We start from the raw sequence: 14,992 nt of genomic DNA, 5'->3' as shown, positions 1-14,992 counted from the left end.
GCTAACGTCTCTTTGCTAGATTCCAATTTAATGTGTTTCTGAAAGTACCTATTCAGTCCTAGAAGTAATTATTTTCTAAAATATCTTCACTCTCTTTGACTTTTAACATTACTTGGACAATGCTTTTGGTTTCCTGGTAAAATCTATAATTTCATCTTATGAAAACCTCAGGATCAGCAGAGAAGCTGAAGGACAGCCCACATGGTATGTAAATATTTTGCCCCTTCTACCTGACTGACTCTCTCATTCTGAACTGTGGGACATAACAGACTCACAGCCATCACACATTTTTGAGGAGAAATTTATTTAGGAAAAGCAGGAGAAAGACTAAGTGTAAGATACAGTAAGTTACCATTATGCAAAGTAAAAAAAATGTTTTACTTTTTATTAGGAATACTATGAAGAAGATGGTACCCATTTATCACACACTCGTATCTACTCACATGGAAAACTGACGGAGCTTGGCCTCAATGCTGCGATGCCTCATGCACATCCTGGTGAGTGCTGAACCGATATCCCTGGTCCCTCCTGACAACAAAAACAAACAAAAACAGTCCGTCAGCTTTAAAAACCTACAACAACTGATCAACCGTCTTCAAATAAAAACTATACAGACAAAAAAGATATTGTGCTGCATAGCAACATGATCATTAGATATACAACCATTGTTGTATTTGTGCTATATTTTCACATAAATATTGTATGGATTCCAAAAGTACACACATACAAATGATCTCATTTCTACCCATATATATTGACACCCATTCATTTTAGTAACTGCAATTATGCCCCACACCAAACACTTACCCTAACCATCATAGCCCCAAGTTAACCAAAATTTATTTCACACGGTACCTCTAAACCTAAAAAAGAGGGTCCAGTGCAATAGGACCTGGTTTGGGCCCGTATAGGGCCATCGCTCTACAGAAGGTTAGTAAATATAGTAGAAACAGTGCTATTTCTACCATATTTGTAAACAATATATTGTTTATAATGTTATATAAACAATACATGCACACACATGGCAGGGAGATCACTCCCATGGAGGGTAAGCTATAGCTCAATGCTAAAGAAGCTGGCTGTTAACAACGTGTTGTCCACTGCATATCAATAGAAAGTAGAGTGGAAGAAAGAAATTATTTAACACAAATGCACAAGCATTGGGTGTAACTGCAGCATTGTGAGTTGCTTTTGAAGCAAAGCTTGTTTGAGTGTTAAGGTGTAGACTGCAGTCTGTATGGTGGGCACATCTGTGTGGTGGCTGAGCTGCAGCTGTCATGTTCTTGGAGGTAAACCAATCCATCTGAGGGGAAAAAGAGCTGGACTTTTAGTTCAGTTGACCCATTTTAAATTAATGTTTAATTTGGAAATCCGTATCCTAGAGTCTGAATAAAGAGCGCAGAGGCACAGAAGTTGCTTAATGTCCGTTGTGACGCTTCCACAACTGGTGATGATTTGAGGGGTCTACTGTACAGTACATGTCATCAGATGGTTTTAGTCCACTGTGTTTTGTAAAGTCTGAAGTCAGAGAACTTCACGGTTCCTTCTGTTGACAAGCTTTATGGAGATGCTTTATTAACTTTCTGGAAGGACTTGGCACCTGCCCACACTGCCAATAGCACCAATGCATGCTTTAATGGCCGTCACTGGGCCTGACAGGCCAGTAGGCTGGCAGGAGTATCTCCAAGAGGAGAGACATTAAACCCAACAATACAGACAGGCTTCTTGATGCTACAATTAATGCAAAAGGATCAATGAAAAACTGTTCAATAGCCTGAATTAGTTACTAATCTTATGTAATGTTTTAATTTTCTGAGGAACCGAATTTAGGTTTTCATTAGCTGTGACCCCTAATCAAAGTAAACAAAAGTAAATATTTGAAAAATATCAATTTGCTTGTAATGGATCTACAGAATAGAGGATTTTACTTTCCAATGTAAGTTGATGTAATAACATAATTTAGTTGATGCAGTATACCTTTATACTGTTTTGGGGTTACATTCCTTTTGCATATGTCAGAAAGTTAAGTAATAAGAAAGTACATGAATAAATCCCATGTTATGCAAAATAGTGCAGGATTCCCATTAATTCCAGTTTATGGAGATGATTTTATAATGCTGCTGCCAGATGGAAACCACAACTTGAAACATTCAAGATAAAGAATTGTTAATGATAAACCTAAGTTGTATTGCAAGGCCATTCAGAAATTTGTGCACACTGTCTAGCATAAAACTATCTACAGGTCTGCAATTCTTAATATATTATATTATAACACTGCTAAAACTGCTCCATAAAGAGTCAGGTAACAATATCCAACATCATTCCATGTTAAACCTCTGGATTTGAAGCAGCTTGTACAGAAAACTTAAAACAAGTTTGAAGAGAAGTTTCAAGTTTTCACTCAAGGTGCATAAAATTGTCTGTTTTTTTGGTATTAACGTGCTTGGCAGGTTACTTGTTCCACAGATCTCTGAAAAAACAACCACAGTTCTGCGGATTAAGTTCATCTCACTGCAGTCTCTCCCTCCATGTAGTCCCACACCGAGCCCAGGACTCTGAGCAGGACTCGATGTTTGGGCCAGACCATCTGCTGCAGAACACTTTGCTCATTTCTCCTGTTTTCTGAATTATAATCCCTGCAGCTTGTGTGGCTCTCACTTAGAGATAATGTAGACTTTGTGTTAAGTTATTTGTTTGTTTCTCCTGATGCCTTCAGATCTTTATAACAAAAATCCTGAGTTTTTTTATTTTTAATCAGCTCTCATCACCTTGAATCATTGAGTTTTAAAAGACGATATGGATTTTTAAAACTATTATTAATAAAAAAACGAATCAAAACATCCAACGAGGTGTAAAGGTTTTGTTGAAGGACACTCCAGCAGGGTGGCGATAGATGGAGTCTAAACTGATTCTCAGTTCAGCAGAAGCTCCACAGGCACCTGAAAGGGCCCAGATGGCCATCCTCTCTCTCCCCCTGACAGGACACTCCCTCCTGGGGAAAGGGTCTCTCCATCTCTGCTTGACAGACTAGAGATCCAACAAAAACACTTTAGCATTTACCAACAAGATGCTTGCATTGCTACACACTTGAGAAGAATTTTACACGCTCACCTCCTTGTTATCTAAACTCAGCTGTTTATCTTAAATGACAATTAGCCAGATTTCATTTAATCAGAAGCAGATACGCAGCCTGAGTCTTACAGAGACACATGCTCAAAGTTGCTCAGTTGTGAACAAACTCGTGTTGTGTAGGGCGTGGTGATGAACACTGCAATGCACCAGTGACTCTTTTTCTCTTTCCTCTGGTCTTCCCTTCTTTCCTCACATCTTCCTCTTCCTCCCTCTAACACTTCTCTGTCACACCCACTCTGACTCTCATTTTCTCTTCAGGACCTCTGCCTGTCTTATTACTGCCCGTCACCGAGCAGACTGTGTTAAAATATAGTACCACTGGAATGCTGTCAGCATGGATGACCAACTACTGAGATTTTTATAGTCCTGATGGACCTGATTGATGCGGTTCTAAAAACCTTGTTGGTTTAAAGTGTAAAATGTTCACCTGACATCTGATTAGCTAAATCAGACTCAACGTCAGTGAAGATTTACCAGCTTTCATTCAACTGAAACCAAATATAACAGCTGATGCCCTGAAACGATGAAGCCGTTACAATGAGAGAAACTTGAGCCAAAGCTATCACTGTCTGTAGAGTCACTGGAAAACCAAAGTAGACCCTTGCTACTAACCAATCAGCAGCAGTCATGACCATCTCTACAAAAAAAAGGAGCTATTGCTGCCAATCAACTTGGAAAAAGCTCATAAGAATGTTTAAAATTATTTGAGGGCTACAATTTTACAGACATTGTTTAGCAGAGGAAAAGATTCAAGACAGATTGTAAATCTACCAAGCAGTTGATGTGCACAGAAAACAAAACAAAAAACAAAAACTGACAGAATCAAAAAGGCTTCAGCTTGCATGTTAAATGTTGGTTCACCATCAGACAAACAACTTGATTGGAGGGTTACTAATAGAAAGAGTCTAGAAGGATGATCTGAATAAAACACAAGACTTGTTTGGAGAAAAGGCATGGTGGTGGACGGGTGATGATAGGGGGCCCATCTCACATTTCAGTCCACAATACGGAATATGTGATGATTTCGTCGCCTGTATTCTGGACTCAAATGTGAGACCATGTGCCCAGCTGAAGACTTACCGAGACTGGGTCTTCAGTAGAACAAAGACCCCAAACACAGAACTAAATCTACAACCGAGTGGCTAAAAAAAGTCCAGGCCTGAGCCAGACTGAAATCCTTTGACTGGACCACTACAGAGCTATGCAGAAATAAGTCTCCAAGCTATTCAAGTTATTGTTGTTAAAAATTGTTTTTTCTTCCATTTCTAAGCATTTTGGCTTAGTAAGAACTTTTTTTTTTTTCACCATTTCATAAATCATGAAAATGATGCGCCCCTTCTGAACATGTAGCACTCCACCCATGTTGCTTTTGTTCTGAGTACATTATATTGACTTTAATGGCAAATATAGATATGCTATAACATGCTATTAAAAGATTTGAGTCTTCCAGAAAAAGTTTAGTATTCTAGCTTTGGTTTTTGCTGTGTTTTTTTGTTGCTCTCTCAATGGGCCTCCTACTGAAAAAACTGAAAGCATGAATGCCCAGCACTATTTTTTACAGCCTGAGGGAGAGTTTTCAAACCTCAGGGTGTGTGCATCATACGGTCTATCAGTTGTCCATGCACATTTCTAGCCACTTTAGGTACAAATCCAACACATTTTAGCCTTTTTCCTGTTCCTGCTTGTCCTCCTTCACACAATCTCTCCCCTCAGTCCTTTTCACACATCATCTGTCACTTTTCCCACTTTTCCCAGATCCTGCTGTATCCTCCGTTTTCTTAATGCTGCACTTCATCTTTTCCCCTGCCAGCTCTTCTCACCTCCAGACTAGGTGTTACCTCCTCTCTGCTCACCTCGTCTCCTCCTCTCAGGCTAAATTCCCGTCAGTAAAATTTGGCAGTTGTAAGTGTTACCAAGTCACTGGATCTTCAGTGTCACTTTACCTTTTAGATTTCTTACTTGATTTGTTATTCTCCCAGGAAAAGATCTTGCAAGCTGAACTTTCAGGTTGAAAGAGCTGGTTTTGGATGGTCTGTATGACATGGGATGTTAACTCCAAGGATCGGTGCGTTATGAGTGACTGTAGCAGTGAAAGTAAAATGTTTTAACAGATGAGCAGGATTTATTCTCTTGGTCTCGGTGTTGGCTTGGGCACGTTTCCACACAAACTGAATTCTCCACATTTCTTAACCTCGTATTACTGTGGATCCCACAGTCTTCAAGACCACAGCCGTTCAACCACCTATCATTAGGTCTGTACAACCGCTGTAGCTTCTTCAATATTTTTAGAAAGCACCACGATACTAGGTGTTAAGAGTCACATTTATGCTGAGAAACTATTGGTTTCTTATTTAGCTTTGCCTTATTTTTTTAAAGAGGAGCTTTAGTAGTCGTAAAGAACATAATCCATATGAAGGAGTTCTTCCATACCTTATAACATTTGGGAGTCACAGCTCCATGGTTTTTTTTATTCAGCATAATCTAAAGTGGAAGAAACAGAAGGTGGTCTTTTCTGTGCTATGGTATTGCATTTTTGCCATAAAGTTGCTTCTACAGCTCTTCACAAAACTGTAATCTAAACAAAACTGTACTCCAACTCTTCAAACATTAAGCTCAGGGAAACCTAATTTGTGCCAACTTCCAGCAAACAAGTTTGTGGCCAAGTAAAACTGCCTGACCCAACACCGGACCTCTCAAGCGAGTGTGTCTGCATGTTGAGAAAACACCCGTCTGACCCAATTCAGTGGGACAGAGCGGCATTTCTTTCTGACCTGCAGGCACAGATTGCTCTCATCTTTGCTGTATCTGCAGAAATGTCGGACAGGAGGCTCTGCAGCAGCTCGTCTGCACGCGAGATCAAACCGGGTCGCTTTCGAATTTTCCAAAGAAACTCAGGTTGTGACAGGTCAAATAGATGAGTGTTTAGAAAAGAAACAAGGTCTGAAGAAGAGAACGAACTAGGTGCAGTTCAATTCAATTATTCAGAAAATAAAGATGACCCCAAGCGAGTTATACTAAAGTTTAAGAATTCACTTTAACAATTTGTGTTTTAAAGATTTAATTAGTTATTATTGTACTAAATATGGCCTAATGCTTTTGTTCCCATAAATTAGCACATAATAAGTTGGAAAAGTAGGACACTACTGAGTAATTACCTGATTAAGGCAAGAAGACAGAAGATCTGATGCAAGCCTTCATTAGAATACAAAACATATAAGTCTGTAGGAGAAGGCTAAGTGGAATGGAAGCTCATTTTTCCTCATAAATATTCTATTTTCATTTCCATCCATAAAGCAGCGGCTAGTTTATGTCAGCTTTAATCAGCCGTTGAAAAGGAAACATTACAAACCACCAGTAGGTGGATTTTCCAGTGAGTGCTATAAGGTTGGAATAATTTGTAATCAATCTGGAACAAATTCCCAAAGTTATTTTTTGGGGGGTTTTAGTAAGTTTAGTTTTGTAAAAGATATATTGTTGAACAGCTAATGCTGTGTTCAACTGGAGACTGAAAAAAAAAAGTGAAATTTTAGTTTTGATACATTTAATGTATGAATGAATCACCAGTAAGAACCAAGAGCAAAACTAAAATTCAATTCATCGTCATTCTACTGATGAAATAACTGGAACAGACATATGTGTCATCATTCTGCCTAAAAACTCATAGAAAATAGCCAAATCATCTTCTCAGCTTAGCAAAAATATCACATGTACTTTCAAGGTCAGACATGAAAATGGTTATCTCTAGAATTGTAGTTTTCTACATGTTATGTATTCTAGATTAAATGAATATCACTCATGCACACAATAATACCTTTTGACTCCCATTTTTTCTCAAATAGCGCATGTATGCGAGGTTGTTAAATCAGCATGTATGAATGTAGTCCTTCAAGACAATGTAGTTGCTTTCCAGTGTTAAAATTAAGTACCTTAAATGGCATTGCTAATGACTGATTAATATAAAAAACTAAGTTTACATTTTCAGTGGAACATTTTCTAACACTTTCATGGTGGAACTAGGTACTTTTCTGAAACCTAAATCTCCAAAGATGTTAGAATCTTAGGTAGCATTTTCTACCATCTCCAGTCTAGAGGGTTAGAACTTTGTGGAGTTTCTTGTGGAAGCAGAAACAGGCCATCAGGCCAAGTGAGCCAGGATTCAGCCTTAATGTTTCAGCATGCCTCAATGTTTCTGACCGCTTTTTCAAAGACAGCAGCCGCTCTGCCGACTGGCCCTGAAGATGGGATGCTGTGGCGCACCAGCCTGGTGGTGCTGTGTACAGTAGGTGACCTGGAATATAAGACAGGAATTTAAACCCATCCCTGTCCTTCCGACTGGGATGTGAACTCAGCCAACACATTCCCATGGGAAAAACTCTGCACAAACACTGGTGGAACCAGGCTGAGGAACTGGAGCAGCTGAAGCTGCAGCCCAGCAGGAGAGTCACTAAATCACCAGCCTCTGCTATCACACTATATTTCTTGTCTAGCTGCTATAGGGAGGCTGTGGCTGGAGAACTATTTTTAGGAAATGGAGCATGATGGAGGAAATGAACAGAACAGGAAAACAGGAGAGGAAAAGTAGGAATTAAATATTATAAGAACAACAATTATAGAGAACAACGAAACAAAAACCTATCACTCAGTGATATGAGAGATTAAAAACAGACCCCAAAACACCAAAAACATTAATCATTGTCTAACTTTAAAGTTGATAAGTGCAAAGAATTTTGGAAATGACAACAGTGATGCAATAGCAAAGTAGCCCCTTAAAATAGGAGTGAGCATTTATCACATCTTTTAGCATTTATCGTTATAAAAAAGTTACGAAAATAATTCTGATTTATCATGTCACAAAAAAATTCAATTATTGATGTTTAATCCCCCAAACTGTTTGTATTGTTGGAATTGTTAGTTTTACTATTTTCTCCACTGTTTGATGACTGTATCAATAAATATCAATTAATTTGAAAATATGATTAAATGCAGTTTAAATGTGCAGCTTAGTGACACAAATCACACTTCTTTATGTGCAGTCACATCCATACAGCTACCTTAAAAAGCAGTAATAAATCATTCTTATTGTCACTTATCACAATGGTACAACAGAATATTGTGATAAAACATGAAAACCATATTGCCACCCCTTATTTAAATCAAAATTAGTCTAAACATGATATTAGCAGTGATGTCAGATAGAAAAATCTCCACAAAAGTGGAACAAAACAAACCTAAACTCCAGCTTTAGAGATGGCTGAACAGCCGCCACAAGAAACCGATCAGGTGACAGCCGTAACTCCAACTAGCGCTTAGTGTTGCCTGCTGGTTGCATCAGTCAGCATCTCTGTCTCTCCATATAGACAAGGTCACTTTACGGATTCAGTAACGCATGCTTCACATATCACCAAGCAGCCCAAGTGCCACTTTGTCACAGTCGTCAATCTTTTTTTTTTTTGCAGAGGTACCATATACCAACTTCCAGCTGATTAGCAGCATGTCACAAAGATCATATTTAGCCGTGATGGACAGACGATGTTACGTATGAGGAGGTCAAGAGCATAATTTTACATTTGTGCCAAAATTCAAAGGGTTGCTTTGCTCCTTTTATTAGTTATATTAGTTCACATCCTCCTAGAAATAGAATTCCTTGTGGTTCATCCAAGGCCAACAGGGGGTCGCAGAGTCCTGGAATACCACACGCCGAACCAGGGCGGGAGAGCAGGCCAAGGATGCCGGTCAGTGAAGGTTACGAACCTAACATGCCTTCTGCATGAGTATGTGTGTGTCAGTGTGTGTGGGGGGTTACAGTAGGGTTACATTCATTGAATGTTGCTCTAGTGAATAACTCCCCTCTCTGATAGCATACTAAAGCTGGAGTGTTGTGTCAGTTTATTGCAGCTGGGATTTTACCCTCACATACCAGCACAGCTCTGATGATGAAACCAGAAATATTTCAGTATTTCTTGTTTTTAAAGCCTTTCTGATCTCTAAAGACATGTTTCACCTTTCACCCACATATCTGCTGGTATATTTGGTATCCTGAGGATAGTACAGAGATGTCATGGGCAGCAATGACTGTCAGTCATCTGCAGTAGGCCAGCTGCTGCCCTGCCACGTCGGCTGCTGCGACCTCAGCTCCACAGGATGCTGCAGAAATGCAAAATGGAGATGAAAAGTCTCCTAACACTAAAAGAAAACACACTGATATGGGATTTTCTTTGAAGGTGCTGTAGTTAATATAAAATAATATGAATCTTGATTTTAAGTTAATACATACAAACATGTACTACACTATAACCAACTCGGTATGAAAGACATTGTTCCAAAAAAAAAAAAAAAAAAGGTCAAAAATGTAGAATTCTTTAAAACACACACAAACCTTAATGGTTGATTAGCAATTCATTGGTACTACAGTAATTTACTACAGAGTAGGACTCAACCGATTTATTGTTGAGTCCGACGATTAATAGTCAATTATTAAAATTATTGTCAACAACAAATTTAGTATTAATTTAATTAACTGGAGTATTTAATCTGAAAAAGGGCAATTTTCTGAAAGAACAATTCAAAATTGTATTTAAGCCAAAATGGTCTGAAAATATATTATTTTATTTAAAATAAAAAGCCTTTGTCTGTGAATAAAATGTTCTACCCTGAACTTCTCAAATTACATAGTTTTAACTTCACCTGATTCAAATTCTATTGAAAAATATCTCCTATTGAACACCTTTTACTTTCCAATTATTAATCCATTGATCCAAAAAATAGTCCACAAATCAGTCACACTGTATTGATGTTAAAGTCAAACAGAAAGGCCTAAAATTTCCACATATTGAAAGTATTGTTTTTAGCTGCAGGTGATCAAGATTTTAGGCAATAAAATGTTTATCTAAAAAAGAAACTGAATGTTCATTTGCATCTACTGATGCATTTCTGATATTGTATAAAAAAGGATTAAGTGGTTAAATTAAAAATCTGCCAGTTTTGTTGTCTGATTAATCGACTAATCAGAATAATTGTTTAATCATCGGAATCTTTAGAATAATGGACTACTAAAACAATCATTAGTTGCAGCTTTGCTATACAGTATTTAAAAGTCAAACTACAGCTGATCTCACCATTACATTTTTGACAGAGGACCTCTAGGTGTTACCATCCAAACATCTTAAGAATCAGAGAAAATTGTTATTTAAAAATTTTATTCAATATCTGGGGATGAATTTCAACAAAGACCTTCTAACATGAGATGTCTTGCATTAAATTGTGCTGACCTTTTGCATAATGCGCCCTCTTAATTCGTTTATGTGCTTTTGAGCTTTTGAAAACACAGAAGCAGATTTATAAGCTTTCATTGGACTTTGGGTGAATATTTCAGGAGCTGTTCAAAGATGGGATCATCAGTTGAGTTATTTTGTCCTCCTGGCAGCTGAGAAAACACGCTGAGCGACTTAGCAGCTCAGGAGGAGGACACTGAGAGACTCAAACCATCACAGCCGTCAGCCCTTTCACACAAAAACACACAATCTCTTTACTCCCTCACACACTAAGCTTGTAACGCTGACCACACACGGGCAGGTGGAAACATGCTGAAACAAGATCCTGCTGATATCACACATCCTTTAATACCATAATTTTAAAACAACTTCCAATGCCATTGCTCACGGTCTGGACAGATTTCAGCTGATGCGCACACTCTCTTTGAACTGAGGCGAAAACAAAGTCAAACGAGAGTTTTATTTGCTTTACCCGGGCTGCTGCCAATCCTCCCGAGCGAAACCAGAGCTCCTATTTCAGCGCTAATCTGCAGTCTGAAAGAGCTGGCGTGCTGGCGGAGCACACCCGATGCCCTCTCAGTGAGTTTGAGCAGGAGAGCGGTGTCTGAATGCTAAAAGCTTGCGTCAGCGCAGATTTCCATCTCGCCTCAGAAGACGCTAACATAGCTCAGGTTGCTGCAGAAGCCTCAGTACAAGGTTTCACTGACTCTATGCCTGGAAGTGCAGACACACGCTGCATTAAAAATGGTGACAACTAATGCCTGGAAGTGCTCATTGTACTGTATGTAAAATAACAGATTGTGCTTCAGGATTAAGACAGCTTGTTTAGCTGCCAAGCAGCACAGATTAACAGGCAGGAAAAAAACGATGTATTCTGTGTGCAAACTAACACAAATATGCCAAATTTTTAGAAACTTTTTTATGAAGTGTCAACCATTTTGACTGTTTTCACTTACAGCTAAATTGACTTAAATGGGTGACATGCAATCATTAGGGAGAAGAGCAAATCTCGAATTGTATGCATTAGTAAGTTTGTTTTAAACAATTCACTTTTTCCAAGTTATACTCAACTTAATTATTGCTTTAATAATTAAAATATATTTAGTTTTTCCCCCATAGGTGCTGAAGGGTTCCTCTTCAAGAAAACCTTTCTAGAAGGCAAGCTTTCCTCTAATCATCACCAGATTGATAAAAAAACTGCAGCTTGCCCCATAGCCATAACCAATAGCATGTCAAGTAGCATTGCGTCTTGGTACTTCAGTTTCCCAAGTAACATTTTCTTTTAATCATTTTATGTTCCAAGAAAAAAAAAATCCAAAAATGCAATGCAAATGCATACAATAAACAAAAATGAGAACTAAAATCAATTTTACTTGCTATTAGTTAGTCTAGTCTGGCAGCTGAACATAAGCAACATAAAGACAAATTAGCATAATACTCTCTTGAGAAACCAGGCAACTTCACTGAGTATGAACAGAAAACAGCAGCGAAACAGTCAAACAAGCCGACAAGTATGTGCTTAAAATCCTGAGTGGTTTGTTCATGTTCTTCATTACATCCACTTGGAATAAATGATGAAAACCCAAATGTGGCAGCATCAAAAAGTAATTAACAACAGCAGAAAAACTAAGCCAACATGACGTCACTCAACAGTTGTAGTATAGAAAGAAAATCTTTCAGTGTAGAAAAACAAAGGCCAAGGTTAAAAGAAATTAACATAATAACAGTGATTTAAATGTCTGTTTTTAAATGTACACAAGAAAGAACACTCAACACTGATTACACTTAAGAAATCCACAATGATATCTGCATTTTATCAACATGATTGCACAGGTAGCAAAATCTATTAACAGTAGCAGACAATCTTAGCCAACAAGAAGTCTGAAACTGAAAGTCCATTCTGCTAAAATAAAATGAAAACAAATCAATCATTTTGTGAAGCAGCGTTCAGTTTTTATGCTCGACTAATAAGGAACAAACTTCCAGAAAACGATAGAACAGTTGAAACACTAAGGCTAAAAATCCAGCTGTTTGGTTTCTTTTGACTCATAACTGGAACATTGATCAACATATTGGAACACATATTTGAATTTATTGAATGTGATAGTACATTACTGTGACCGCTTTTAGCAGGAAGGCTGGAAAATAATTATTTTGAATGCTATTTACCAATGTTTTATATTAGCAAAAAACAGAATCAGTAGGTGAAAATTGCACAAGATGGGATAGTAAACATTTTCAATTAAATAAATTTAGTTTCCCAGGCTGAACATATACACAGACATCTTAGTACTTGTAGCCAACATATGATTGGTTATATGATTGCAGTCGAATAATTTTTTCATGTTTTATTAGCAATGAATTTAATGAGTGTTCTGTGTTTTGAGTGCACAGATAAATGTGTGTTTCCACTAACCAAAGCATGTTCAGGCAGTTCTCCCGTGATTGGCTGTTATCTGCTAAGCCAGACACTCTTTGATCCTCCCAAACCTCCCCAGAGATGGGAGACACACAGATGCGCTCAGCACCTCTGTTATTTTCTACCAGCATGTAAAAACGCCATCAGCACCCGAACTCACACCGACGGTCGGCGTGTCCTCCTGCCACACGTTCCCCAGCGCTCAGGTTGCCTGAGGGCTTCGCACCTCTACATGACATATGGGGGAAGGTTAGAAGAAGCAGGTGGCTTAGTACAGGTGAAACATCGAAAAGAACAATGGCTGATGGCTTCAAAGAAATTCTGAACCTTTGAAACAAGCACCTACATGATGTGCTGACTGTAAATTAAAACGGAGCAAGGAGTAAGTTGCTCCATTTCCACTGCAGGTATTTGATTTAGCATTTTAATATGAAATAGTGGAGGGAATTCCTGTCTGGCATTTGAGGAGTGTGTGCACATGTATGTAATCACTTAGGGGTGATGAAGCAAGGTTGTCTGAAAATGAAAGCAAGAGTTTATCTCTGCAGTGTGACAGTGTAGCTGTGAATTATTTAACAGCCGTTCAACCTTTACAAACAGCTCTGAACCCCCGTCAGTCGCCTGCGCCGCAACAAACACATCGGCAAAATCAATTTTCAGCTCAAATCCACGCAACGGACAAATCTCCAATAATTGTAGAAACCACCATCAGTAGAGAAACTTGCTATTTTATTTGTAGAGACTAATGGATGTGAAAACCAAGTTGAGGCCTGCAGGGGAGACAATAAGTCCTCTTTCATAGGGGCAGGGCTTCTCGGCTAATTAGAGGGAGTTTGCAGCAGAGATGAAAACAACACAGGCTCAGACTCACCTGCTGGGTGACCCTGATTAATAATTCAAACACACCCTGCGACTGACTCTCACAATCTTACAGCAGGAATATCCCCGCACTGCTGTTAAACTACTGTTTGGATATGATGAACAATTCCCTTTCACACGTTTATCTAGATTTTTGATCTCATTTACCAAAGATGTATCAAGACCTGGGACGGCTTGCTGGTCCATCACTGAGCAAATACCCTTTAAAAAATATTTTGATGATTTTGTGTGTTCTAGAGATTTATCAGATGTAAGATTAACTCAGAGGCATTGGCAAGAGCGCATTGGTTCCACTGAGCAGTACAGCGCGAGTAGATATACTATTTTATGGTTTGGCATATTGAGGGAGTATTTCCACCGACAGTTGGACTCTAGCTTGGTGGGCAGGGTTAAAAAGGCTTAATGTTTGTCCATACTAGCACAATGGAAAAACATGATACATGTATAACCATGATTTCAAGAAAACATGCAATTCCAGTAAGGCTGATCTATGTTGGTATTCAAAAAAATAAACAAACTAAAATCAGGAAACGACAAGAAAGTGGGTTTTCTCCAAAACATCCCGATCAGAACCATAAATATGAAGTTATTACCAACTACAACAGAAAGAAATAAGGAGGAATGAGAATCCAAATTCATTTTCCCACCACACAGTAACAAAGATTTGAAAAGGGGCAACAAACCTCTGCAGCACAGAGAGGCATCACCGGGTCACTAAATCTCCGTAACAAATGCTAACTACCTACCAACCTGTTGTTGACTTTATCTCGATCTCGATAAATCAACTTTATCTCACCATAACAAATATAAACAAGCGATGTTTGCTCAAGACTATAACCAGAGTCACCGCTCTTTGATGACACAGAGTTCCTACATGCCAGGTGGATCTGATGAAAAACACCTAATATCCATTGTATATAGGGGAGGATTTTTTAAGCTGGGGGCAGTTTCTTTTCCTGAAGCCCAGGGAAAATTATTAAATTTCAGGACATTTTAAGTAGAGATCTGGGTGCAAGGTTCTAATAGCATTAATCAACGGATTGTTCTATGTATTTCAGTGTGAGACTATGGCACTGGCGGAAAAGCTTTATCTTAAATAGTGGTGCCAAAAATTTCCAAAGATTCACCAAAAAACATCTAGAAACATGAGTAAATCTTTTTTTTCCTGAGGCATCACCTTCATTATGTTAATCCATTTCATATGGGAGCACTTAGAAACAACCAGTACATAATGCAGAGTCACCAAGTTCAAGCCCAACATGATTCTCTTCATCACACCGAGGCAGATTTT

At 38.5% G+C, this 14,992-nt stretch overlaps 1 protein-coding gene across 4 annotated transcripts in view; it reads right to left on the bottom strand.

Annotated features, from left to right (window-relative positions):
- The window catches only part of mtss1 (MTSS1, I-BAR domain containing), a 55,389-nt gene that overhangs the window by 17,870 nt on the left and 22,527 nt on the right, over window positions 1-14,992 (bottom strand). For all 4 annotated transcript variants that reach the window (XM_014470873.2, XM_023345112.1, XM_023345110.1 and 1 more), the window contains exon 4: window positions 444-528. In XM_014470873.2, coding sequence (XP_014326359.1) covers window positions 444-528 — 85 coding nt within the window. The remainder of the gene's footprint in view (window positions 1-443; window positions 529-14,992) is intronic.

The sequence above is a fragment of the Xiphophorus maculatus genome, chromosome 13 (assembly GCF_002775205.1).
Source record: "Xiphophorus maculatus strain JP 163 A chromosome 13, X_maculatus-5.0-male, whole genome shotgun sequence".
NCBI classification, from domain to species: Eukaryota; Metazoa; Chordata; class Actinopteri; order Cyprinodontiformes; family Poeciliidae; genus Xiphophorus; species Xiphophorus maculatus.
Note: the sequence above shows the minus strand (reverse complement) of the source record. Positions and strands in the feature narration are given on the sequence as shown.